The 27,531-nt window shown below is 43.9% G+C and overlaps 2 protein-coding genes across 2 annotated transcripts in view; both read right to left on the bottom strand.

Moving 5' to 3' along the window:
- The window catches only part of Rok (Rho associated coiled-coil containing protein kinase), a 75,683-nt gene extending 65,960 nt beyond the window's left edge, over positions 1–9,723 (bottom strand). The window contains exons 1-2 of the mRNA XM_075873861.1: positions 9,207–9,723; positions 616–714 (exon numbers count right to left, since the gene is read on the bottom strand). Coding sequence (XP_075729976.1) covers positions 616–714 — 99 coding nt within the window. The 5' untranslated portion in view covers positions 9,207–9,723. The remainder of the gene's footprint in view (positions 1–615; positions 715–9,206) is intronic.
- Positions 9,724–14,671: 4,948 nt separating this feature from the next.
- Positions 14,672–27,531, bottom strand: part of Cont (Contactin) — a 50,759-nt gene continuing 37,899 nt past the window's right edge. The window contains exons 21-24 of the mRNA XM_037415167.2: positions 23,780–24,076; positions 22,974–23,169; positions 21,756–21,873; positions 14,672–21,082 (exon numbers count right to left, since the gene is read on the bottom strand). Coding sequence (XP_037271064.2) covers positions 21,779–21,873; positions 22,974–23,169; positions 23,780–24,076 — 588 coding nt within the window. The 3' untranslated portion in view covers positions 14,672–21,082; positions 21,756–21,778. The remainder of the gene's footprint in view (positions 21,083–21,755; positions 21,874–22,973; positions 23,170–23,779; positions 24,077–27,531) is intronic.

Here is a 27,531-nt window from a genome sequence, read left to right as displayed (position 1 = left end):
CAATAGCATGCAGTTGGAAAACTTCGTAGCCTCCAGCCATTACTTAAATCACTTGAAACAGCGGTTCGCCGTTCCAAGGCGCTGCGCTAGAAACGAGAGCCAGAAGACGCCCGAGGAACTTTTGGAGGCAGCAAGTGCCTTTCGGTTTTCTGCGAACTCACTGTGATGGCGCAACGGCCACACCTTTTATAACATGGCCAACACGAATCAGACGGTGGAAATAGACAACCCCGCCAACAGGACGAACAATGTGGTAGGCGGAAACACCATATGGATTGCAAACACTAAATTTTAATCTATGTGCACTGTGTTTTTTTTTTATCTGGCACAAAAATTATGCTGCCATATTGAATTTCGGTGCCGTTTCGAGAAAGTGCCCCCCCCCCCCCTTTGCCAGCAATTTCGACTGCATTTGGGGGGGGGGGGGGGGTGCTTTCTTGAAATCTTACAGTGTATCTTAGTCAGAATCCTTCACTAACAGAGCCGATTTATGAGCTCTTTTAACGATGCGTAACTGATGCAGGAAAGTTCATGTCCCGTTGCCACTTTGTTTACTTTTTAGGCACATATTTCAATTTCACATGATTAGCGGGAACCACAGAGAAGTCGTCTCACCAGGAGGCCATCGACGTGGATCTCCGACGTGTGGTCCAGGAGACTTTGCTCCAGCTCCTGGAGCCTCCGGAGCCTCTCTGGATCTGGTATGTTGTCCATCTGCAAGAAAGCTATCTCATTCACCCTTCAAAACGACATTAAAGAAGAATGCTAACGTGGGTGTCACACAGTTGACTCACGGCTGTATACAACGGATGGGGAACGATTGCGACAGAAAGCGTACAGTGCTACGTCTGTTGAGATCTCATGTATCGACTGCCCATTACATCATCATCATCATCATCAACAGCCTGACTACGCCCACTGCAGGGCAAAGGAAAATTTTTAAGCAGTGCTGGTGCTATAGTCTTGAAGTTAAATCACAAAAAAATAACGAATCTTACTCACTCCTAGAACTAAGTGACAAAACCAATGATATGCATTTGTCCAGTATACAAAGATTGCACATAACAATATGGGGGAAGAACTAAATGTCACAACAAGTGGCCAGTAATGCTTTCGACAACTCCTTATCGAACAACCGGATGGTGCATCATCTCAAACATGGCAATATTATGCACGAGAAGCTAATTTCACAGAGAAGTGGTTTCAAAATATAGTGGACGTACAAAATTACCTTGTACAGAAACACTGAGCAATGTGCAAGCAGTGATAGACCACTTTTGACCAGGCAAGGGGTCTAATAATACTTGTCAAGCCACAACCTCATCTAATGAGCTTGGAAGCACAGGACAACACTTTGTATTATTACTACAGTTATTACTCAATCTAACAATAGCAACAGTGCGAGGAAACCTGAGCTAATGAAAAAAGAAATGCTTAAATGCCTTTTTTTTACTTTAATATCTTGTCACAAGATACTTGCAAATCTTTTCAATACACCCTTATGTGCCAATAAGTTCTTTCCAGGGACGCACTGCTTACTGCATTATCTGTGTCACAACTTTTTGTCCTATATATAAAGTGTTAGGCTTAATGCCTTTTATTTTATAGTGACAGTTCTCAGCAAACCATTTTTATTGCCTGTAATATAAAGCGTCACCTTTCTGAGGGATAAGAGAGTGTGCTGGGGGGTTGGCTGTGGTTGACGGACAAGGAACGAAGTTGTGCACGAGTACGGTTGTGTGTGAATCTCTGATGCTGTGTGTAGTTGACGGTTGAGGAACGAGGTGGCGCTGGTGTCACATGCACAGTAAAGGTGCACGCGGGAAGCGGGTAGTCGGGATGTGGCTGAGTGAGCGTGGTTGCCTGTCATCAAGTGTGTCATACGTGACACCTTATCAATGCATATTCGCTATACTGTTTTTCTGTCCCGTAAAGCCGAAAATCAAGGCAGAATGTTAATCGTGGTCCCAATCACATGCTTCTGTGCTTAAATAAGATTTTCGCACTGTTCCAAGTGAGCTTACAGCACTATTAGCCGTCTGCCAGCTTCATGCCTTACGAGAATATTACTAGTACTGTTACTACTGGTACTATAATATACTACACGTAAGAGCATTTACTAGTCCTTTGAAATACTTCACATAAAAAAGATGATAGTCTTCTGCCAGCGGTATTTTTCGTGCATAGTGTCAAATTTTCGGTGCATCATAAGAATCACTAGAATCTTTAGAGTCACGTATCTAAGTATTTTCTAGTAAAGAAGACAAGTCACCTAGCTATCAAGTATTGATGTTGTGCCTCATATATGCGTAATATTTGCTTCTGATCGACAATGTTCGCAAATATGAACACACCAGTTCAAAATGGCTAGACATTCGGTAAGTGCTTAAACTTTCTTTCTTTTTCTTCTTTCCCTTTCTTAAACTTTGGTTAGGTGACTGAATTGTCCGACAGACAAACAGACAGACCAAAACTTCCGCGTTCAAGTATTCATGAGAGACTATCGTTTTTAAGAACCTCAGAGGCGTGCTTCTGTGAGAGCATTCACTTGCAGGACACTTATGTTAAATGTTCATGTCACGGACATAAAACTACACCCTCTTGACCTACACCGAGAAGATCACGCCTGCAGCAGCTATTTAGACAATCTCGACCATGAGGACACAATACGATTGTTGATTCACCTTCATTATCAACACCTCTCTCTCCCCTCCATTTCTTGCGCAGAAGGCTCGAAACCTCGATGACAAACAGGCTACGACGAGTCACGTTACAGCACCTGACAGCCTTTTGACAAAGGAGCCATAAAATGTGTCTCAGCGAGCTGGGGACAGAGGACAATAAAGTTCCCTAAAATACGACAGGCTAGCAGTCTTAAACAGCAGGTGAAAGCCACATGTGCGGGCAGCAATTCGTGAACAAACGCGCAAACTGTCTGCTTCGAAGCGCTGCGCACCATTCACTACAATCTGTCGAGTGGTGTTGGCATTAGTTGTACCAGCAGGAAAAAGTGATCTTAATGACAGATGCTGTCAACTGAAAACCGAAGTTTTTTAACATGGCAGTTGATACTCTGAAGTAAAAATGAGCAGCACAAATGGTTCAACATGGCAAACAACATGGACACGAAGAAAAACTGTCATACCGATTGGTGTATGAGACAGAAAACATTCTAGGTGACGAAGAAAGCGCAAGTGATACGGCCTTTCATAAGTAATGGACCCTTTTCATAATTCGAAAGTTTGCTTCTCTGCACTGCATATTTGCCCAACCAACGACGGCACCTGTCATGATGCAGGCGAAGACGCAGATATAGTTGAATGAGCTCGGGCTTATCTTTATAAGTGTTTATAACAAGAGAGCTGACAAATTTTCCATGTCAAGTAAAAAAACTGCACTTGAACAGGCTGGTTGCAGTAAGTCACTAGCCGCCATTAGTTGTTCAAACTGCATAACAGGAAAGCTACCCTTGCAATTTTCAAAAAGGTCTATTTGAACGATGCAAATTGGGCTATTTGCTGGTTTATATTTAACAAATCCACAAAGAGGGACAGAGAAAGGTCCAAAAGCAGCAAAGCGCTGTCCCCCCAGTGCCAGAATGTCTGTGCAATATCACACATCAAGGATATGTTCCTCGTTTCAGGTGATGTTAGTACAAGCAAAGCCAAGTTTTCAGTATTTGGCTCCTTCAGAAAGCAATTCAGCAGATATTCGGCAATAGAAAATTAGTTATGACAGAGCCGATTCAAGACTTCTTTTTTTTGACAAAAACCAATGCCAAGGGGAACGCTGTTCTGCTCTCATTGCCTACAAGGCAGGCGCATTACCTGTCAAGACCGCACAAACTACATTTTGAACATCGAATAACTAAACATGATATTTTATTGTCCGTTGTGTCCGCCACCTCTGTAATGCCTTTCTCTGTCCCGAGGACATTGTAAATAAATAAATAAAAATGACATCACGATAAGGACTTCATAATATTACAACGTCGCCACAGGTCCTCCATTTTTTTAGAACATTCGTGGATTGACTGCCAGCCCTTGTGGCAAGGAAGGCCTGCTTTAAGAGAAGAGGCTACTTTAAGCTCAACGCATAAGTTGGTAGAAGCTCCTGCTCATAGTCCACGTTTGTAGTTCGCTCATGATGTCTACTAGGAGTAGCCAGGGATCATCCTGTAGTGCATTTAAAAAAGAATGAAACATTTAGATCCTTAAAGACAAATGAATATTTGAAGCTTTTAAACAATAAGTGAGAATACTTCCCATACCATTTGGTTTTCAAATTGAACAACCACTTTTTAAAAATGTGAATATAAAAAAGTTACCCACATGGCAAGCTCTGTGTGAAAAAACACAAAACTTAAAGCCAATGTAAATTTCGTGCCTGACACAACGGGCTTCAATAATGGAAAGTTATGCAGGCAAGCAGAGTTGCTCTGACAGCAAGAATTCAGCAGCAAAACTACATTCCTTGGCAATAAAATGATTGCCCGATATGACACAACTGGTATTGTTTAATTTTCTATCACTGCTGCGGTCGTATATTGTTTTGGTGTCAACTTGGCGCAAGCACAACAGCAACATTATTAAGCATAACAGTGCTTTTTACAATGCCATTGCCTCAGCCAAAGCACAATGGCATACGGTAGTTGTCTCAAATGTAGATGCCTACATGCTCATAACCCTGTTTTTTAAACATCTTTAACACTCTAGGAACTAAGAAGAAAATGATTTGTTTATAATGCTTTGTACAGGCTTTTGGCAGGGTGTACTTCATAAGGTGAAATGCAATTCCAGAAAACTAAAAACATAGCAAATATTCTGACATTAACATCATTTCAATATATGGTGATTCAAGATGGCCTAATAATTTATTCTCGATTCATTTTTGGTACCATTTAATTCAGTCTGAGAAATTACAATTTGAGATTCTTGAAAGATTACACAAGCAACAATGATACATTAAATGTGCAAGCACAATGTACAGTTGTACAATTCTTTTTGTACTACAAATTACACAAAGCTGGTGCTAAGTTGACTGCTTCTATCAAGCTTCTAACACTAAGCTGATAAATCAAATCAAATTTGTAGAGTAAAAGCTTGTCAATTCAAACAGTTAATTCAAACTGACACCCTAGTCCCGATACAGCCCTGTGTATTTGATTCTATGGGTGAAAACTCAAGATAATTTGACCGCATTGGCATCCACAATGACTAACTCAAACTGGGAGCCCCTGGTTTTCATCGCTCCTTGCAGAAGCCCGCCCAGAGTGATAAGAATGCGTTGCAGTATCGAACAGAACCAAATTTACTAGAGAGGCAAAAAGGACTAAACAACAGCATTTCTCAGCAGCTGGGAATTCGGACGCTTCGCTGGAGCCCATAGTCAAGTTGCAAATGATGCTAATTGAATCACGACAGAAGAAACATGAGCGAATGCAAATTACTGATTACTTAATTTCGATTGATTTAGCTCAGCCATGTAAATAAACGTGTTTCAGAACTTAAATAATGACATATATTTTGACAAGAACGCTCACAGCTCACATAAAAACATGTTGGTGCTTGTTTGTATTAATTCTCTTTTCTGTTGGAACTCCAGGAACAGAGTTTACAAAATCACTTGCCACAAATGCGTACTAGCGTCTAATTTACGGTAACAAGTCGAGACGCCAATCCAACAAGTTTCTTAGCTTCACCGGTGTTATGCTTTCCCCGATTGCAATATTCAGTTGCTCTTTCTAAACTGATGTTGAAAGCGGCCCATGAAAAACCTAACAGGAGTTGTTAGTGGAGGTGAAAGTTTACGCAGTTGTTAATCAAGGAAACAGCTAATTGCACAAGTGAATCAGCAGCGGTGAATTATTTCCACAAAAAATTGCCATCGTTTTGATGCATGGTGATTACCCGAGAGCTTAGCAATCGGTATCGCCGCACGAACATAAATTTTTTTCTTGCCGAGATTTTGCTGCCCATCTTTCCTCTAATACTAAGTGTCCTTGGTCACTCTAGGAACAACAAGCCATTTGATTTGAACTAATTGATGACAAAGCGTAATACAGTCCATTGTTTGGATAGCTGACCAAACGATTTCAGCAGCCGGACATTTCATAATGCATTTTCTTGCTACTAATCGCTGCAAACTCTTGGAAAACAATTTGTTTTAGAGAAGCCATGTGAGGAACATGCAATACAACTGTCCTTCAAATCTGTACGTGCTTGAGAGAAAATTACGCTGCTCAACTGTCAAAGGTTCTGCCACCACATTTCACATGCATAGCATTGCTTCTCAAGGCAACTGTGCCTCCCGGTTACCCCAATTTGAGGACAATTTCAAGTCGGTCACTTGCAAAAGTATGAATTTATGTAGGCGCATATTTCATTGGCCGAGCCCGTGAGAACTCCAGTTCCTCCAGTGATCTGTCACGCGCTGTCATAAAAGAGTGATTTTTCTGATGGAAGCCAGTTAGGATGAAATACAAGCGAAATGAAATGGCGCCAACCAAAAAGGAAAAGGTTTAGAAACTGTTTCTTTACTTCACGATGACCGTTGCCTTGGCCCACTCGTGATCAGATGTACCCATGCGTTCCGCAAGTGCGTTGTATGCCACGTTGTTGTTTCCGACGTCATTCATGTGGCGTTTCATTTCATTTCTCTTGTGTTTCATACTTCCTCCCTACCAGATGATGCTTCGTCAAACCATTGATTTAAACCAATAAGGAATGTGGTTCCTGTACTCAACTAGGCCATTCATACAGAAAAAATGTTGACTATGACATTATAGAAGCACAGATAATCATTCAGAGTGGTTTGTTCTACGGGGCTACAGGAATTTCAGTATTCAGGCTGTCTTAATTGTCTATTGGATGAGGCGGCCAACGTTGAAAAGTACATGCCCTTTGCATTCAGCTAAGCAGTCAACTAACGGTAACAACGGATGCGCCCACTCATGCTTCACGCACAACAGAGCCTATGCACAATGCGACATCAATCGGTTGCTTCTAAATATTTATCCAGCACAGAGCGCAGTGCTGCCAAACGGCAGTTCTTGTGCAATCATTGAGGTAAACAAATATCTAGGATGACTGCCAGTTGGGCGTGTTGGTAAAGGTTCATGATGAAACAAACATCGCTGTCAAACAATGGACCATCAATCGCCACTGCCTTCTTTCTGCATCTTGTGCACACGGTGCAAATGTAGGTGCAACTCAGCTTTGCCACATTCACTTAAGACCATACCTGACAACAGCATGGGGTATGGTCTCGAGTGCATGCATGTGTTCATAGGGATTTTTAGAACAGTGTACACAAAGACACTGATCCTCGAGGGTGCCTGCAATCTCCGTCGTTTAAAGGGGGGCACGCAAGAGGCTGAGATGCGGCGCAAGCACAATGACAACACACGCTAACGCAAAGCTCTGCATACACTATTCTAAAGCTGCCTAATGAGGCAGTGGTACATCGCACCTGATTACTTCACTATGACGACTTACCAACTAACTTGACATCAATTTCTACATGCCATATGGACCAAACATGACCGAGTGATTTCGTCGGGACCCTGCTCGATCATGACTGAAAGCTCACCAGGCAAGATCTGTCTAACTTAAGTCGTCCTTTTTTCCCACAGACGTCAACCTTCTTCTGAATGCCTCATGTGAGTAAAGCAATATAGGCCAATTAATATGACACACAATGAACTACCTAGAGTAAACAGAGCGTGTGCACTTGCGATGACAGATGCTAAAAAAAGCAAAAAAAAAAAGTCCCATGTTCTAAAATTACACATAAAATCAAGGAGCCGCATTTATAGAAACACACAATCATGTACCTTGTGTGGGGGCATGAGCCTTACACTGTGTTTCGGGCCCTTCGCAAGCAGTGTAAAATGTGGAATACATTTTTTCGCACGTGCCATGGCTCCCGAGGCAGCAGAACATCTATCGCAGTCAATTTTCTTTCACGTCGCGCTATCGTGCCCTCCCATCTATTTTGTTTTGTCAGCGTCAGATCACAGTGGAAGATGCGATTGTGGGGCTTGCTTTTGAGATATGTCCACCCCAGCGATAAAAACGCGCTTTCGCGATAGTAGGTGCAGGGGCCAAGCGAGTCGGTGTCAAGGTGAAGCGAGCAATGCCGTGGCATTTCGGCGCGATTCGTAACTACAAAGAGAGAGAAAGAGAGAGAGAAGCGTTAAAATCGCCGAAGCAGCACAGATCGAAGCTGTGTAGTTGTGTACCGGAAGGCGGGCAGATGCTCTACGTGATTCACTGCGGCGGAACGCCAGCCGCCCGGCCAAAAACCGCGAAACCCAACAAACGAAAGGAACGCCGCGATTGCCTACCGCGTGTTTGTCTAAAGCGAGCCAAAGAGAAATCGGGGCAGGATTTTGTCAAAAGGCGCGTCTACGATTCCCGACGCGTTCCTCAAGGCTCACGCATTTTCGCCCCTTCGCAGAATGAAAATGAAAACGAAGGAAAGAGTGAGCGACGAGGAAGCTGCACTGTTCCCTGGGGGGCGCGCCGAAAAGAGATGCCAGCCAGTCGTCACCGGCGGAAAACGCGGCCTCAGGACCCGGTAACCGCGTGCGGGCGCCGATTCCTGCGAGAGAATCGCGCGGTGCCCGTCAATTACGGGCTGCGACAGCTGCTCGCTCGTTAGCGGCAGCTCACCGGGCTGCGGTTTCTTCAAGCGAAACAACAAAACGCGCAGAGGATGTCCCGTTAAGCGAAGCGTGGAAGAGTCGTTCGTCTCGACCGATGCTCCCTCGCCTGAACCGCGACCGGAAGGAAACCTGGGGAGACGGCGAAACGAGACTTCGGTGTCCACCACCCGACCGCTTGTCGATGACTTCCTGACCCCGATTTCGCTCTCTTTTTTTCTGTCGAAGTTGGCAAAGCAAAGCGTCCGCACACATGCCAAGGGAGGTGCCCCCCTCCCTCCCCTAATTCTTCAGAGTTTCGCCCTGAAGTGGGCAGCCTCCCCACCCCACCTCCAGATTTGAGCTTGCGTTTTCTTTCCTCTACCCTTAGGCGTTTACACGACGGTAGTGCCGGTGGGATATACCAGGAAAAGAAAAACAAACACGGTGACGAGCTCTGCCCAGCCTCCTTCGCCGCCGCTCGCAAACACGCGCGCACGGTTTTTTTGAGAGGTTTCACTTTTGTCAACGGATCCGCAGGAGCGCGCGCGCTCCACCTCACCTTCGAGAGACGTTTCGGGGAAAGTCACTCCTGTCGCAGTCGTCCGGTTCCTGTCAGTCGTCGTCGTCCCTTCGTCTGCTACGCGAGCGTGTACCGTAAACAGCGAGGCTGCGTGGTTCTCCCGAAGCCCCAGGGGAACTCATAGCCGCTCGGCACAAACACTACCGCAGTCTGGCGAACGACACCGCCGACGCGAGGCATGCACCTTTGGACGAGGTTCGCGGCTCTCGCATGGTCCGTCCACCGCGACGTTCATCAGCGCCTTTGTCGTAGCCGGGGCCCCTCTCTCCGGATTGTCGCAGGTGGTGCCAGACCGCCACTCGCGGTCGCAACACGTCGCCCAGCCAGAACGTCGGGCACGGATTTCACGCTGCTCTTCTTTTTTTCGGTGCACTTGGAAGCCGCGATCCTAAAAGCCGCCTACACGCCTAACACTCGGCCAAACGCAAGACACCCTCTAATCAACGGAGCTTACGATTTTGCTTTGGGTGCTCGCTACTCTTTGTTGCCAGCCGTGATTGGCGCTGCGCGTTTCAACCGCCGTTTTCCGCATAGCGTTTGCGGCTTTGTCGGCTCCCAAAATCAGGCCACTATTTCACGTTTGAGGGTGGTGCAATTAAATGGTAGTATATAGGTGCTCTGTAGTACGAATTTCCTTACGTTGTATTTGAGATGCAGTCACATTCACAATCAAATAGATCAACGGATTATGCGGTCGGTGTGGAACACAGAGCATTACCCCTACAGCTAGTGGTCAGTGCCGAAGCGAATGCGTTTTGTAAACTACCCGGTTGATTAAATTTAGTGTTCTAGATTATGTAGGGGCAAAGCTGGCTTTGGTACAGGTCCGTGGGGCGAAAAGCGGCGAGGGCTAGTACGTTTCTTCAGGCATGTTCACTCACCGAAACTGCCGAAAGACATCTGATGCTTCGCTAGCGCCATACGTATCAGTGCGACTGTGTTTGTATGTGGTGTGTATGCAAGTGTTCTGCGTGTGTGTCAATCGTGAAATGTCAAAATCGTGGTGAACTGTGTGGAGTGGAGGCTATTGGAGACTATTATGCGCACGAGCCTTTCACCGTGCACACGACGAGGCCTTATGAGATTGTGATGTAACCCAGGTGGATCGCTGAAACGAAACGTACGCACGCAGCTGGCGGCACAACTGCGATTCTGACGATTGCCCCAGAAAGCGAGCTGCGCCTTCACCTACGCACAATGTGCTGTCGCTGCTGCGGGCTTGGGAATGATAAACGGCATCTGAGTGCGTCCTTACGGTGAAGTGCTAGTGTTCTCCGGAACTACTGTAGCCCCACTACCAAAGGAACCATGGACGCGCGGGAACGCACACTCTACATGGCAACTTTTGGGGTCGTGGCCGCGGGATTGATGCTGTTGCGGCTACGACGTAAGCGCCAGGAGCGTCGGATGCGGGCGCTGCAACAGCGTAATCGCCGTCTCGTGGCCCTCATCGCTACTCGGAGGTCTCCGACACCAGAACCGAGGTCCCCGCAGAGGACGGGGCTCGGTGGTCGTGGGGGTGGCGCGGGCGGCCGCCGACGTCGTTTGTGGACGCGCGTCCGTAGCGACAACTTCTGGCAGCACGTCATATCGAACGACTTCAGTGCGCAGGACTGGCTTCACAACTTTCACCTGAGCCGCGCCACTTTCGAGCACGCCTGCGAGCTTCTCCGCGACCACATCGCGACTCACGACACGGCCTGGAGACCAGCAACGCCCGTTGAGAAAAAAGTCGCCGTGTACCTTTGGCGCCTGTCAAACAACTGCCACTACAAGGTCCTCAGCCAGCTGTTCGGCGTGGGTCGCTCGTCGGCCTGCCTGATCCTAAAGGAAGCCATCCAGGCCGTCATACTGCACGTCATGCCGCAGGTGATCAAGCCCTGCGAGAACACGCCCAGCTTCTTCGAAGAAGTCTACGGACTTCCAGGTTGCCACGGTGTGATCTGCTCCACTTACATTCCCGTCAGCCCACCTAACTATGTCAAGGCCGAGTATGCAGTGCCGGGCCAGCCGGACGTCTACGCCTGCCTGCTTCAGGTTGTGATTGGTCGGGACGGCCAGATCACAGCAGCCAGGGCTGGCCAGACGCCCAACCGCCCGGGCAGGCTGGAGGACTGGGCGTTCGTGCCTGAACTCACTGCTTCAGAAGAAGACTCGCCATCGTCTTTGACCGACTCCAGGACGCCCGGTTCATTTGCGTACCTTGTCGCGGACCCCTCGTTTCCGCTTCGACCCGAAGTCTTAAAGCCATACGACGTCGCAGCCACCAAGCCACAGAGGACGTACAACAGTGCCCTGAATGGAGCCATTGGCTATGCCTCACAGACCGTTCTGAAGCTAAAGGCCCGCTGGAAGTGCCTGGCGGCAAAGTATGAGGGAGACCTGAGCAGTGTGGGAGACTTGGTGTTGGCCTGCTGTGTGTTGCACAACATCTGCGAAGCCAAAGGGGATCGTTTTGATCCGCGCTGGGCTGAAGGTATCACCGCAACTCATCCGGCATCGTGCCAACTTCCTGTGGTCTCGGATGAGCTGTTCAACAAGGCCAGGATCAAGAGGGATGCTCTGGCCATTAAGTTGGCAACCAGAGATGTTTAAGCCGCCACTTTGTGATAATGGAATGACATGCCAATAACCAAGGGTAGGGCGGCTGGCCAGTCGGAAGATCTGACCGACCTCTTTTTGTTATTTCTCCCTCTTTCTTCTCCCCGGGCAGGAGATTGGCCAAAGAGTTCTGTGCAAGTACGCTTCATGTTACATGTGATTTTAGACTGAAACGCATTTATTCCGCTGTGTGCTTCGGAGTGGAAGACATCTTAAAGTTGCGATATTCGATGTAGTAGAGAAAAGACTGTAGAAGAGAGACTCTCTACTGGCCATACACAGCATTCAAAGTTCATGTGGCAGTTTCATTCTATTCATTTGAAGTTCTCTTCTGAACGGGGGATATAAACATAACTCCCAGTAGGTAGGTAGCCAGGATGTGGGGACTGTTTGAGGAAAGTGGTACTAATAACAGATCTAACTGCTCTCACCAATTTGACAAGAACAAGCAGGCTTCATGTAGACATGCTGGGTCATTCAGATGTCTCTGTCGCACCCTGTGCAAATTGTATAAACGTGAAGCTAAATTCACAAGTAACAGCACGACATTGCCATGTTTCGAAGAGCATCGGCTAGCATGCAGGTTGGCTCTCAGTACCCGGGCATTGCTGCAAGACATGGTTAGTCTTGGATTGCATAAATTGCTGCTTACTGCGCTGAGAGTTTGCCACAGTAAGACGATTTCCTGCTGCTCTTGAAAGCATCCTCACTGAAGCAAAGAGCAAGCAAGGCATGCTGTGAAGCTTGGAATAGAATACTGTTGAAGAGGCCGACACGGGATTGATGCTTACCTAAAAGAAAGCTCAAATAAGGGAGAGGCTCAGTGCCTGCATTCTAGGTTAACGGCATTTAATATGCTTACTTGTGAAAAAAAAAAGGAAGTCACAGGATCGCCAACTGCATTCTCGTGATGTGAGAACACAAGAGTATTTTGAGAAGTGCGTCGATTCTTCCGATACACTTTCTTTCGCACTTTTGGCTCGGTATCACCTACTCTGCTGTGAAAATTCCCCTCTCCTATGCCGTTGCTTACAGTGGCTGCTGGAGCATAGTGTAGTGTGCAACGAGTGTTGCTACAGTAGCACCAGCAGGCAAGAATGGTGACAGAATTTTTCTGTGTTGTTTTGCAATGCAAGCTTGGACAGTTATTGTCTCATTTCAATAGTTGATTTTGGTGGCAAATTCCATCGGTCAACGGTAAATGTTGGTGCGTTCATGCATGTTGATTTCCTGCTAGAATCGAGTTTGGGCACTCTCTGGGGGTCATCTGTTCTACCACTGCACCACGCCAGAGCCTGTTACTGCATTGGAAAAAGATATTACAAAGGCATTCTTTTGGGTGCATACTCGCATGTGCAGCCATGCAAACATATCATGTCAGGTGTGTAGTATTGCACCAGATGCCATCACACTGTGTAAATTGCATGAGCTTGTACTTTCAAAGCTGATTGGCCACTAAAACTGGCTCATGCTGAATTCATCATCAGCTTCCCTCACACTACAAAGGGCACACCGAAGGTTCATTATTTGTCTTTGCTAGCAGCATCAAGAATTTTCGCCTTGCATTTGTGGTACATATAACGTGTCATGCCATTTGAGATTCGTGAAGGATGAACACCTTAAACCTGCCCAACCAATACAAAGTGCTCCACCACAGCTTGTCATCAGCTGTTTGACTGGTAATCTCAATGGCTTGACTAACATTGGCACATGGAGGTAACTCGTTCACTACAGGCAGCCTTTCGAGTCCGCAGCGGCCTAGTCGTAGCTGGTCATTCTCGGCTAAAGGGGGCACCTTCGTAGCATCGACTGCAATGAGTAGGCTGCCATAACCCTCAGTTTTCACGATCTCTCCGTTCGTCTTAAGTGGACATGGTGTTTATAAACTAAATAGTTGTCCGCAGTGGAAATCAAATGTAATTTGCAATGTACAATATTGGCGAAACGGGGAAAGCCAGACATGCATCAAAACGGATTATTGTTCACGCAACAGATGATACTTGAGCAACTGTCTTTCGTTACAGCTGGCTTCTGCTAAACACAGCAAAAAAAAAAATGCATTCACAGACAAGCTAAACTGTAGAATTATGTATCTGTAAATCAATCCTTTCCTAAGTGGTGCATTTCTAGATATTGCTGTCTGTTAAAATACGGTTACAGGAAAAATAGCTCGCAACTGAAGGGGCGTCTCGTTTGAAACAGGGTGCCTATTTTGTCTGAATGCAAAGACGAAAAATAAAGTATGCGAATGGACGCAATGCACACCAATCCTACTTTGGTATTGTCTTTGGTAAAAGTGTTGGGAAGTTTACTGTGTTTGGTCATACACAAAATAAGCACTCTTCCTTTCGCAAGTCCTTGCTTTACTGTAGCATCTTTTTTTTTTTTTGCACTGTTCTTAGTTTTCCTCTGATCATTGTCAATACCATTACGAGTTACACAGGACGCATGTGTTGAACACTTGGAAAATGCATATAGTGAATTGATGTAATGACTGCTTTTCTTCGGCGTCTCATATTGTCATGCTTCTGCAACGTGAAACGCCAGGCATCAATTGCTTTTCATTTCATTCTGCCTGACGTTATCCTTGCTGCTGTCATTTCCAAAGCGAGTGAAGAATGATAAAAATTGAATTCAGTTGGAGAAATTGTGTGAATTGGCGCACGTCATGTTTCGTAAAAATAATGCTGAAGGAGTGAATATAACATCACAAAGCACTGTATTATAGCACCCTGAGAATTTTCGTGTGTGAGAAATAAACAATCCTGATGGTAACCTTGCTGAAACGTGGGCTCCTTCATACGGCCTCAAACTTTCAGAGACAGATTCAGACTGAACGAGAATGTGTTGAAAAATATGTTCTTTTATTATCAGGCATTCCTCCACACAGTGGTATTGCCATATATACATGTGAAATCTGTTTGGACAATCTGTGTAGTCTCTGGAATGTTTTGAATGAACTTACATGAAACTCGTCTTTTTTTTTTTTTGCCTCTGCAATGCAAACAAACAAAAAAGATTGCAAGAAATGACAGGTTACATATTCATTTAGACACCACTTCACTTGTAAGTGTACCGATCTCTCGTATGTATAAAAATACAAAACCAACTCATCGTGCATTCGGTACGCCGATTATATATAGAAATGATGGCTACATTTAAATAAGCATGTTCAAACAGCACTGCAAGTCTCCAGTTCGTTGCTAATATAATTCATTAAAATGTAGATTGGCCCTAACTGTCCACCAGGTTACCAAGGCCTGTGAGAGCTTCTTGCACAATAATTCCTGTGCCAGGTTTCACGAGATTCATAGTGTTTGCAGTATGAACAAAAAGAGAGCACTCTTGTAATGAGAATGAAGAGTAACAAAGGCCAAACTGAGATTGCAGAGTATCCCAATGTTCACATGGGGCACCACTGGGGCCACTCCAAAGCTATGTTGGTACTTGAATAAAGAGGTGTGTAGCGATTTGGTTCATTAAGAGCACATTTGCGTGACACTTGTTTGGGCGAACTCGTCGCAGGCAAGCAATACGTGTATTCGACATATTTCTTACAATCTGGAACGGTTTAACGATGTTATCGTAGCTTTGTGATTTCTAGCATTTATGTCTTTATTGCACAGGGCTCAAACATACTGTTATCGATGCTTTAAACACCTCTTCTGACAAGGATCACACAATTATGCAGAACATGTGGATGAACAGATGCCAGTTAATACCATACCACACGTACGACATAGTTGCAGCTGTAAAGACAATGTGCCCGTTCATCAAGCGTGCAGTTGAGTGCTAAAAAACCAAGTGCTGCAGGCCAGCAAAACAAGTAACAAACACGCCAAGTCTGCGAGATCTGGCTGCCAGTCTCTGCAACAGTGGCAAAATTATGCGTGGAGGACCGCGTAATAGAAGATTGTGAAGCACGTAAGTGGACACTTAAGAACAAACTTTCATGGCTCAAATTTGCATATATGTGCTGCTCCTGGGCCTTGGTTTTATTTAGCTGATTGAAAGGTTTTAAATGCGCTTGAACATCTTAAAATACGGGGCTAAATTTGACCTCAAATATTGCTTTATACGATATCACCTGCATTAAAAGGAAAGAAAACACAGAAGCACACATTGACATGTTTGGAATGATAAGAATATGAGTTGGAACGTATTGTGCCTTGGTACACATTAGCCGTGAAGACTGTGTTTTGCCATGCAACTAGTGAGCAAGAAGCGGAGAAATGAAAGAATACCTTCATTGACAAATTAAAGTTATTGCAATGTGAATGCAATCATTACTGGATTACCACATACCGGGAAAAAGGGCAGTGAAAGATTTGTGTATGCAATAACTGCTTAACTTGTGGTACCTTGCGACATATAACTGTTCATATCAAGCAAAAGCTGTTAAATAAGGGTGCAATTATGAATTTAGCGGTGATTCCATGCAAGAAACATAAAGATGAGGCTTGCACCCAAGGAGGTCAAAAACCTTCATAGCCCCTTCAAGTTGCACACATCAAACAGTTGTTTAAACGCTAAATGTTTGTAAAACCTGAAGAACCCGTAAAACCAATAAAACTGAATATCTCAAACACTAAGCACTAACATGCTACACTCTAGGTAACATAGAGATGAGGACTTTGGCAATGGCTAACACTTTCACATTCCTACACAGTTACAAGTTTTTTAGCGACAGGGGCGTTTTATTTATGAAGTTTTAGTCGTGTTTGAGGTTTAAACAGTTCATTTGAGTCATCTTGGCAACTTTTTTTTATATGCCTGACCAGTACTAATGGTGTGCAGTGTGAAATTTTATTTAGAGTTTTTTTATATGAGAGCTGAATATGAGATGCAACATCAGGTTTACGGACCAAGGGTAGAAAAAAAAGGTACAACTATTCAGCAATGCTAACAAGTGGCAAAATCTTTTAACAGCTGTCACAACAAGCTATTACAGAGCCAGAACATCTCTGGTATGTAAACTTTCATTTTTCAGTAGGCTTCAAAGAAAGCTGTTTTTTCCCCCCTCGTACTGCAAACACAAACTCTAACTTCTACCCTTGGTGGACGATGAAGTAATAAAACTGTGTTTGTAGACATGACACGCATTAGCTAGTGTGATCAAATAGTACACATTTACCACAACTTCCTAAACATCATAACATTTCGAAGATGTTCCCAGTTGCTAAGACATTTTGTTGTCACAATGCCAGTGGTTTCCACTGTTTCGCATAGAATCTGGTCATCTATGATGTATTGCAATAATAATTCAAAAGATCCTGACCACTCTCGTTTGAAGATACACACCTTACCGTGCTAGCTGCCCCTCAGTAAAAAAACAGTGAATAATGTAACCACACTAAACATTTTTTGATGCACAAACACATGTTCACGAAGAAACACATTAGAAGCAACAGCAACACAAGCTCCACAAAATAGTAAGTACAGCAAAAAAAAAACCCTAAGTCAACTGTTTTAGCAGGCCTGACTAAAGCAACGTTAGCATGTTATGCGCAACACACTAGTAAGACAGACACACAGCAGAACGAGTACCAAAAATGTAGACCAATTACGCGTAAGGGGTGCAAGGAATGTAGATGATACAATGGCAAATACCACGTCAGAAACATCAGAACGCAGGCATGAATATTGGCATAAATCCATGCACACACATCCTTCTCACACGCTTCTAAACGTTAAAGTACTTAATTGATGGAAAAAGTTACTCTGTGGCAGTGCATCAACAGGTAGCTTGTGTGGCGTCCTAACGTGGACGCTTAGGTGAAGTATGGAGACGGCAAAGTGTCCCATCACACTTCAACAATGGTAATATTATGCAACAAATTTTCGTGCCGAATGTTGTTAAGGCCAATCAGACAACTAGGTGTTTCTATGGCAGGCAATGAGACAATGCCTCAATTCTTGTTTCATAAGTCTCAGATGATTTACATAGTTTAAATGACTTCAATAACACTTATACGACTTGCGTAACAACTACACAAAGTGTCCCAGGGACAAAAGTAATTCACATGGTTTGTTACCATTTTAACAGTCAACAGACAAGCTAAATCTGCTTCCATTGAAAATAACAAAAACAGTGCCAGACTTGTTTAATAACCAAGCTGAAGAATCAATTCTCGGTTAGCCATGAGTGTGCCAAAGCAATTGCTGTAGGCACTGTGAAAAAAACACACCTTACAGTTCGCAGGCATGGGTTACAGTGTGGCTGGTGGGTCTGTTGCACACACATCAGAGTTGCTACAGAAAGCTGGCTTTATGTAGCAACTCTGATGTGCGTGCAATTGAGTAAAGCATTTCTGAACTCCTGATATCGAGACAAATAAGAAACTAAAGTTCAATATTTAGAAACTGCACAGATGATGGTTTGGTCAAACCAGGACGGAAATTGACAAAAAAAAAAAAAACTGCACCATGGCAACAATATTCACACCGCAACCACTGAAACCCTTTCTATAGATATCATAAAAGGGCATAAACCTAACGCTTCCGACAACTCTAAGCATCAAAGTGCACAACTAAACCCTCGCGCATTAACATCAAACACTTGGCATACACTTCATGATGTCAGACGACAAGTAACAGCCTTAGAAGCGCGAAACCAATTGATTTCCCATTTCTATAAATGATACGATTCTCGAGGACATAGGCATTACAAGAGGTAAAACAAGATGGTCCTATATACGCGAGACAAAGTGCAGCGATAAAAAGTGGACGGAACTAAAAAGGAATGTTGTGTAAAACAATGACATGCTATTCGCAATACTATTAGAAGGCCACGCCAACTTAAAACAACATTGAACAGTTAGGTCATACAACTTTAAATCTGTTGGCTTCATCACAAAACTTCAGATCTGAATTATCACAAACTCTGTTTCCCTTGTCTAACTGTTACCTACCCAGAAGTGTGGCTTGTCTGCAATCCCCAAATTGCCCAGGAGGCTAAGCAAACTTTGTCAGTCTAAAATAAGTTGATACAAGTACTATACAATGCTTGCGAGATAAGACAAGCCCGCTAAAAGGATTGTCAAGATAAGATATGCATTATGAAACACATTGGCAGTGTTACTTCAGAAGTAACTGCTGGAGACAGCAAGTACTGAGCTTGTTAACTACCTCATCAACATCACAATGCAACAACAAAAGCTGTCTAATAGGAGACCATGACTTTGTGCTTATCTAGGTTATCTATTTAGCATTCTAGTTATGCAAATTCTTTGACTTGGCAAATCACTTAACATAAGCTTGCACAATTGTGTTTGTAAGGTGAATACTTAAAAAAAAAAAGCGGGTTTGATGCTATCAGTAAGCACTCGAATCCATTAGGGGCAAACGCTTCTCGAAATTACATCTGCATGGAATGTACAACTAAAAGTTCGAGATACCTTTAAAAAACATGTCACAACCAGCTTACATCTCAGGACGAGATTCAAAATACATTGCTGCCTACCTGTCTTCAAAATACCGCCTGCAGCTAAGTGTCATACACAGCTGCTAAAACTGAGAGCTGCCATAAGAGAAAAATCGATACAAAACACTGAAAACAGCTGTCACTGGGAATGAGATTCGTTAGCACAACATTGCATTTTCTGCTCACTGAGAATCTATCAATGCCTACAATAGAGCTCAAGCTGAACTGAACTCCAGGGCAATAGTAAATTTCTCAGCACAAATACCAAAGACTCAATGCGTGAAGTCATGCTTCTGTAAGTTTGCAACTTCATAAATTGAGCTTCATAAATTAGGACAGATACTGAGTACTGGACACTGGACAAGTTCCTGAAAGTGCAACCTGTCAGCTGCGTGGAGCACACCAATGTCCATTTTCCATACGACATTGCATGAAGGCGGCTCGACATCCTTGATGAGAGTAGTGCGACTTCACTCCTGGAGTAAAAGTGTCACAAGAGCTAAATTAAATCATGACACATCAGAAGTAATTTTATCCCGTTTGCAGCATTGCAAACTGCTCAAGCAGTCGCTCATACACAACAGCAGAGCACCACGTAGACGGGAGCACATATGTGAAAAGTGATACAGGACTGACAGAACACCGTGAAGGCATGTAAAATGCTAAAGAAAAACACGTATGGGGAGGCACGAACGCAACATACTGTTTCAACATACACAGTTTCATTCCCTCCAAGTACTTCTAAGATTTCCAGTGTCCAGTATAGGCAATCACAAGAGTCCAGGTTTGATTTGAAAAGGATTGACTGCAATAAGCAGTAAATGAAATGCACATTTCATCATAATTGCGCTGTGGTTCCTGCAGCAGCAGTTAGCGACTCAACTATAGATAAACCACAGCATGTCAGCTCTCGTACGTACTGTTTATAGCACTGTATCTGGATGCCCAAGAAATCTACCTAAGCGATTCCTTGGCAATAAGACATTGCATACAAGGTGATGCAAAACCTGCAGCAAGCCATGTCCTTTATAGGCCTGTGCGGTACGAGATTCATTTAAAAATGCACCTGTCAAATAACACAAAGTCCTTTAACATACACTTTAGGGCCGGACTTCCACAACGTCATGTCAATCAAGTGTTGCCCAGCTCATGACATTCACACTAAAGTAAGCCCCATGATTTCCCCATGCCTGGAGTTGCCATTTCACTGTCGCTGGGAAAACAATTGATCACAGGCCACATTTTCTAAATCCTTTCATTTTGGTTTGATACATTCTTCGTTTCGCCTTTTTGTATTGGAGACATCGACCTTGAAACACTCTCGACAAAGCGCGGAAAGAATGAACCTGGAATAGACATGTAACAATATTAGGCTGCCGTAACAATGCATCGAATGAAAAAGACCTCAGCAGACCAGTGACAAAAAAGACAGGCTTACAAAATGAAAAAGAAAGCTAAAACACATCTGTTGTCAATCTGCATTAAAATAGCAGTCTGTCAATAAATTCCTGCCAGAGTTAGTGTGCGCACTCTATGCATTTTCACCACAGAGATCAGGCACTAATACATTCGGACTGGACCGCCAGGAGTATGTACACTATGACACTGAGGCCGACACACTGGGTTATGCCGTAAGACCAGTGTGAACTACGCTACGCATCAGCTGCTCCCCTCCTCCAGATGAGAATCTGCCAGCGTTGTGCCACGGCCTCCTGTGGTTCAGAATAGGGGTGAAAAAACTATCCACCACTTTTCTGTAAATGGGCGCTGCAGGCATGCGTGAAACCACTCTTGTCATTGATCCAGGTACCCGGTCTCTCCACCCGCATATCTGAAACCGAAACGCAAAAATCGGGACAAGAGCTTTACCATAACGTCAACCCCGAATCCTCTGGCACATGCAAATTGGAATCGTCTGCACGTGTTACATAGAAGGGGACTATCGACTTTCTCTCATCAACTGATAAGTTTGTTTTCTCCGATTCTCACTTCCCTTGTAAACCGGCCTAGCTTTATGACACAGGCTGCACCGAGATCAATGTAACTGTAGAGTGATGCGACATATCGTGCGAATGTTAGAAATAGAAAGTTACGTGGAATTGTCTAGCGCACATTTTTCAGTTTCCTTGAACGCACTTCCGGAAGTTCACATGACTCCATCCAGGAACCGTACCTGCACGGGATTCTGGCAGAGCCAGACATTAGTTGCTTCATTTCATGACATGGCAAACTTAAATGCCTTCCACACCGCAAGTTACATTGGCACGCTACACTGCTTGTATAATTCGGCTATGTATGTTTCTGTGCAGAAAGCACAAATCCTTTTCGTTTGTTTGCACTAGTGAGCAAAGTGTTCCTCGTTTCTGAGCGCAGGTGGTCCCACAAGACTCGATATCAAAATGCAGTTCTTTGCTATGGTCAGTCACCTTAAAAAGCAATCATTCATGCTTCCCAGTGTCAACTAGCGGTGCCGACAAGCTACAAAACTTGCATATTGCACTCACCAAACTCCTCTTGCCCGCTCCTGCTACAACTTGGCAAAAAGGAAGGCCAGCCATAACAACAGCATGCTTCCGCCAGTGATGGAGGCTTTGGACCTGTAGGGGGATGCTGCTCCATCACCTGCACAAATACAAAACGGGAAATGCCTGGCATTCAGAGACTCTGGTTTTCATTCGTAACTTGAAAAATGCCATGAGATATAGAACGTACAGTCATGCACCATTAATTAAACCTAGTCAAAAGTTCGATGAAAGTTTGCCTGGTCAGGAGTTGAATGAGATGAAACACGGTAACTGACCAAGTCTGATGAAATGATCTGATGTTTTGGAACTCGCACGCAGTTCTGAAATGTCAGATTGTTTTATCAAACTTCATAAGTGACCATGTTTCATCTAATTATATAAAACTAAAATAACTTCCAACATCACATAACTAGGGAACCTGCTGAATAGGAAGCTGAGACCAATAAATTAACCTTTAAAAGCTGTATCGTTATTGATTTGATTACCCTACTGGAAGATAAATGTGAAAGCCAAAGTTAAATTTTTTGCATTATGACATTTCACCGATATGTCAGTTTTACGCCACAGATCTGAACTATTTTTTCGCATTAGGGCCTTGTCTGCTAAATAGTAAATGTTCTTGAAACAAACTTGCAAGTTTACGCTCTTGACTCGTTTTGGAGCATAGTTTAGTCAATTTTTTTTGCCATTAAATACTTAGCTAGGGACTTCTAGATGCCATCGAAACCCTTAACGTCACTGCAGACTCAAGCAAAAACTTCAAGGCAGGGTCATCAGCTGTCATGTTTTCTTAGACTTTTTCCAGTTTACCAAATCACTTTTTGCCGCAGAAGTAGTGTACTTGGTGGTGTGGAAATGTGATTTACTCATACATACGAAACTATATTTATTTTTACCATTTCTTGTAACGAGATACATGTGCCAACAGTAAATTTTAGATTCAAAGCAAATAATAATATTGGTCGAATAATTTTTAAATCATCACGTATTATAAAAAATATTAGCGCATATGTTATAGCCCAACTAACTTGCACAATTATTTTTTTTTAATTGTGCACCCAACAGGTGCCCTTCAAGTTTTCCCGACTCCACAGTTCGGCATTTGGGCACAAGTAGCCAACAAACAGCTACAACCACAGTAGAAAATCTAGGATGAAGTGACAACAGAATGTAAATGTAACGAGATGGTCGACGTACCGACACGGAACTCCCACGGAGGCGAGGACATCTTTCCGTCGCCACCAAAACTCCACGCAAGCACTCGGAGCTTGTAAATTTTGCCGGGAACCAGGCCCGACACAACAGCTTCCAGGTCTTCACCGTCGAGCTGCTTGTAGACTTCCTTGGCCGATGTGAGGTCCTGGTCTGCCTCCCAGTATCGAACCTTATAGCCCTGAAATTACCATGGAAAATACATCGCTATTTAAACCACAGCCTGGTACACAACACCATGACTCCGTTTTAACAAGTTCTGTTACAGCTTGTTCCTTATGTCAATGTTTCGAAATTAAAGCTGTGAAATATTAAAGAAATTGAATATTTATTCAATTATATGCACACTCTAGGCTGGATTTTGCCGCCGGTGCCGACATCACTCACCGTATATGTATACGTATCTATATATAAGAAAATGCAAGAAAGAAAAAAAACCCAGAAAAAGAAAAACACTCCGGCGAGCAGATCGAACGTGGGACCTCTGCATCGTGAAAGCAAGACGTCAACCACTGAGCCACCCTGAAGCACATCCTTCACGGCCGATACAGCAGCCATGACGAGTGATTTTTGAGCTTCTTCCATTACTTGTTGAAAGATGAGAAAGCAATTCGTGGCTGACCTTGAGAACTTATTTGGCTCACATGTTCTCGGGAGCCTCGACTACCAATTGGCAGCATTTTCTGATCATGCTCAAGAAGTGTTGCAAGGACCCCTTGAAGCACCTCACTATTCGCGCAATCTTTTATGTCCCCCTGGTACACACCCACGAGGATCGCAGCCTAACTCACCTGTATGGACTCCTCTTCAATGGACGGCACCACACCTCGCCACGTGACGCGCACGCTGGTGGGGGAGAGGGCATGCACCTTGACGCTCGTCGGGGGACGCAGGGGCGCGGCCTTGAACGTCTTGGCCACGAAAAACTCGCTCTCGGGGCCCGAGCCGGCCTCGTTGTATGCCATGACGGCCACCCGGTACTCCGTGTTGGGCTGCAGGCCCACTATGAGCCCCCAGTTCTCGATGCCTCGCTTGAGCAGGATCAGGGAGTCCAATTCTCGGTCCAGGTCGCTGCGCCAGTACTTGATCTGCATACGAAAAAAATGAGACCCAGTGAGTGCAAAGGAGTGTGAAGCTTAGAGGTGCTATTGTGGTGAGTTTTCTGTAGTTCCATCGTGGTACAGCGTTAAATATTAGGCTTGTGCAAATAGTGCATTTCAGATTCGAAGCGAATAGTTATTTTGGTCGAATAATTTCCAACCGAATCCAACTAGTATACGTCACATGTTATAAAGAAAAATGAACATACTGGTCATGATCTAACTGAACTCCACAAAGATAGCACAAATGCCTTTCAATAGAATGCAAGTGATAACCTGCAAAATACGTTACATTTCAAAATTTGCTATACTTGGACCATATAAGACTGTATAACAAGCTTTTAAACGTCAAAAATGATTAACCGATGTGAGGGTAGTAATATGTCCATTTAACTTTGAAGTGGGCCGTCGTGGCAACGCAAATTTCTAATAAATAGATTTTTTCACGGCGTCACACCCCTTCACTGCAGCAAAACCACCTTTACAAAAAGTTACATGTGCCCTGGTATATCTATATAAGCGCTTTCACGGCTTTGCATCTCTCCACTGCAATGAAACCACCTTTATGGGGGTTACAAACGCACTTATATACACCAACTCATTCATTTCGAATACTTCGAAATTTTAAATAACTTAAATTCGAGAGGAATCCGAATACTGTGATATTTGTTCAAATATTTGAAGCATTCGAATGATCGCACAAGTCTATTGAATATACATCAATGTGTTCACGAGTTCAAATGTTCATCTATATTTATCTGCTTCAAATACTTCTAAACTTCAAATAATCTAAATTTGTGTCAAAGCGAGTTGAAATATTTGAACATGTCTAGACATTCTGAACATACTGAGACATCAGCATCAGCTTGTCAGAATGATGCCACAAACTTCAAAGTACTGGGCTTGTATCTGCACTACTGTGGCTCCGTCAGCATTTTGAAAACTTGCAGAGTTGGCTAGGGCTACATCACAATATGGCATAGTCCATTACGCACTCAAACCTCCTCATAACAAAGTTGCATCTTACACTAAAATAAGTTCGTTACAGCCAAAAAGTCGTTAAAAAGATACATTTTTAACACTATATCTATTGCAAGACTATTCTTCATTTACTTAACTATCACCAATATTTCGTTATATCTAGGTGCATTATATTGAGGTTTGAGTGTACTACCAATACATAGTAAACTAGGGCAAGCCTACCATCCTCAAGAACCATAACGTCACATGGTACAGATGAAGGAGCTTCAACACAGTGTCGACAGCAGGCCTACTTTCGCATCCTTCACTTCCAATCAAGTTTGTGATCAGTAAAACAGCTTTTTTGGTGTTGTATATGGGAAAGTTCCTAATTTACAACAACAGTGAGTGGCGACAGAAGAGTGAGCCTAAAATTGAGCTTGAATCACCAATAGTGAGACCAATAATGAGCACCCTTTCAGCCTACAAACCCTCGAATGATAAAAAAAAAAAAAAACAGGCGCTCTACATAAGTAAACATAATTACCAGACGCACTCAGAATGTTCTGAGTGCGTGCGGTAAATGTGGAAAAACATTTATGTGACCAAAATAAAACCCCTGAGCCAGGCAGTGTGCAAGTTAGCTGTTTGATGTTCAGAAGAACCATGAAGCAAACATGCCAGTTAAAAGTAACCACAGATGAAAGTTTGAAGGAGCCTGTGATAGCCCGACATCGCAGTCAAAGCTGCCAGGAAACGCAGAAGTGGTGCCATCTCGCGGCATGCGTGTAAAATGAGGACACGAGAGCCTGGCCAGTTCTGCCACTGAAATATGATCTAGTTTACTTTCATGGCTGTAGCTTACATCGCTTAGGATGTGAATTGGATTGAATTGAATTAGATCAACCTAAACTTCTGTATTTACTGACTCAACTACTTAGGATATGGATTGGATTAGATCTGATTCGACCTGGATTGCTGCATTTACTATTGATTTGTGTCCCCACCTTACTTGCGCACCTCTAAAATATACTTTTCAGCAAAAAAAAAAAAATGAATAACTCCTACTCGCGTAGTGTGTGTAACCTTGCTTTGACAACGGGTAACGACGACGTTGGAGGAACAGAGCCGTACTGCAAACTTTTCATACTTTTTTTTTTTTGACAAGCACATGCATGTTTGTATTTTGTGTCTCTGAGCTCTGACGCTTGAAGTGCAACGGAAGTCCTTGGACGGCTGCACCGAAAGCTGGAGACAGCGTTTCAAGTGCCGAAGTTTGAATATGTGGTGGCAAAAAGGAATCTATGTGCAACACCTACCTTGATTCTACGGATGAATCACAGATGTCAGCACATTATCTTGATTTACGTACTGTTCTGTGGTCATGACATCACGTTAAAAAATAATTGCAGATCTATTTATACAATCTCACCAAACTGAAATGAGTAATTTAGCCGAAATTACACAAGTGCTACCCTTGAAACATGAGCCACCAGCAAGCAATAAGTGTGTAGCTGAGGATGATGCTGTTGAATCACTAATAATAATAATAATAATAATAATAATAATAATAATAATAATAATAATAATAATATCAAAAGGCATGAGTAGCCCGGCAAGCTTCAGCTGATGGCAGTTCTAGCCTAGACAATCCAGACGGCCTTCAAGCAGAGCCGAAATCGTGGCCTAGACAAACATGCACAAATTTACAGATGCGAGTAATGTTTCTGTTCGAAAGTCAGATATGCCATGTGATATGTAGAAGCCAACACATAAAAATAGTACATGAACCAACATGGTAGCTAAGGAGTGCTTTAGCCAACGTGAAGGACAAGTTGCCGAGCAGAGATTTCATTGGTCATGTTTATGCCATAGGCTGCCACAATTGTGACATCAGTGACATAAGTGAAACTGGCGATTTCAAGAAAAAAGTTAAACACAAATATGGCGCAACGAAACAATGCGTGGCCTCGACTGCCTTCGCTGAACACCTGGAATCTACAGACTACCAATGTGCCTGGTCAAACACGTGTGTTTCGGACAAAAAAAAAAAATAAATATCTTCTTACAGGGGGGGGGGATATCGCGTGAATGTTGCATAATTGGGTATGGTTTGGGAATGCTTAATCGTTATTTCGCCTTTTATTTGTATTTATTGAATGAAGGAGAAGCCTTGCTTTCAATGAGTGGTAAGACATTGATGTTAGGTTATGCCCCACTACTGACTTAAGGTACTGTCACGGCCACTGGATAAAAAAACTTTGTTTTTTATACAGCGGCCGTGGTACTGTTGCTCCATCGCATCTACTCCATCGGATATATAAGGTCGCCAGTGAACAGCTGTGCAGCGCGTGCAGCTGGTTCCTACTAGCAGATGCGGCCTGCGTCGGTCTTGCGAGGCAAGAGGGAGGAAGCGACAGTTGGCACGAGGCGCGAGACGCAAGCATGCGCAGTAGGGGTGTATACACCACCACCAACGCCGG

This window comes from Rhipicephalus microplus, chromosome 9 (genome assembly GCF_043290135.1).
Source record: "Rhipicephalus microplus isolate Deutch F79 chromosome 9, USDA_Rmic, whole genome shotgun sequence".
Taxonomy (NCBI): domain Eukaryota; kingdom Metazoa; phylum Arthropoda; class Arachnida; order Ixodida; family Ixodidae; genus Rhipicephalus; species Rhipicephalus microplus.
This window is presented reverse-complemented; position numbering and strand designations above follow the sequence as displayed.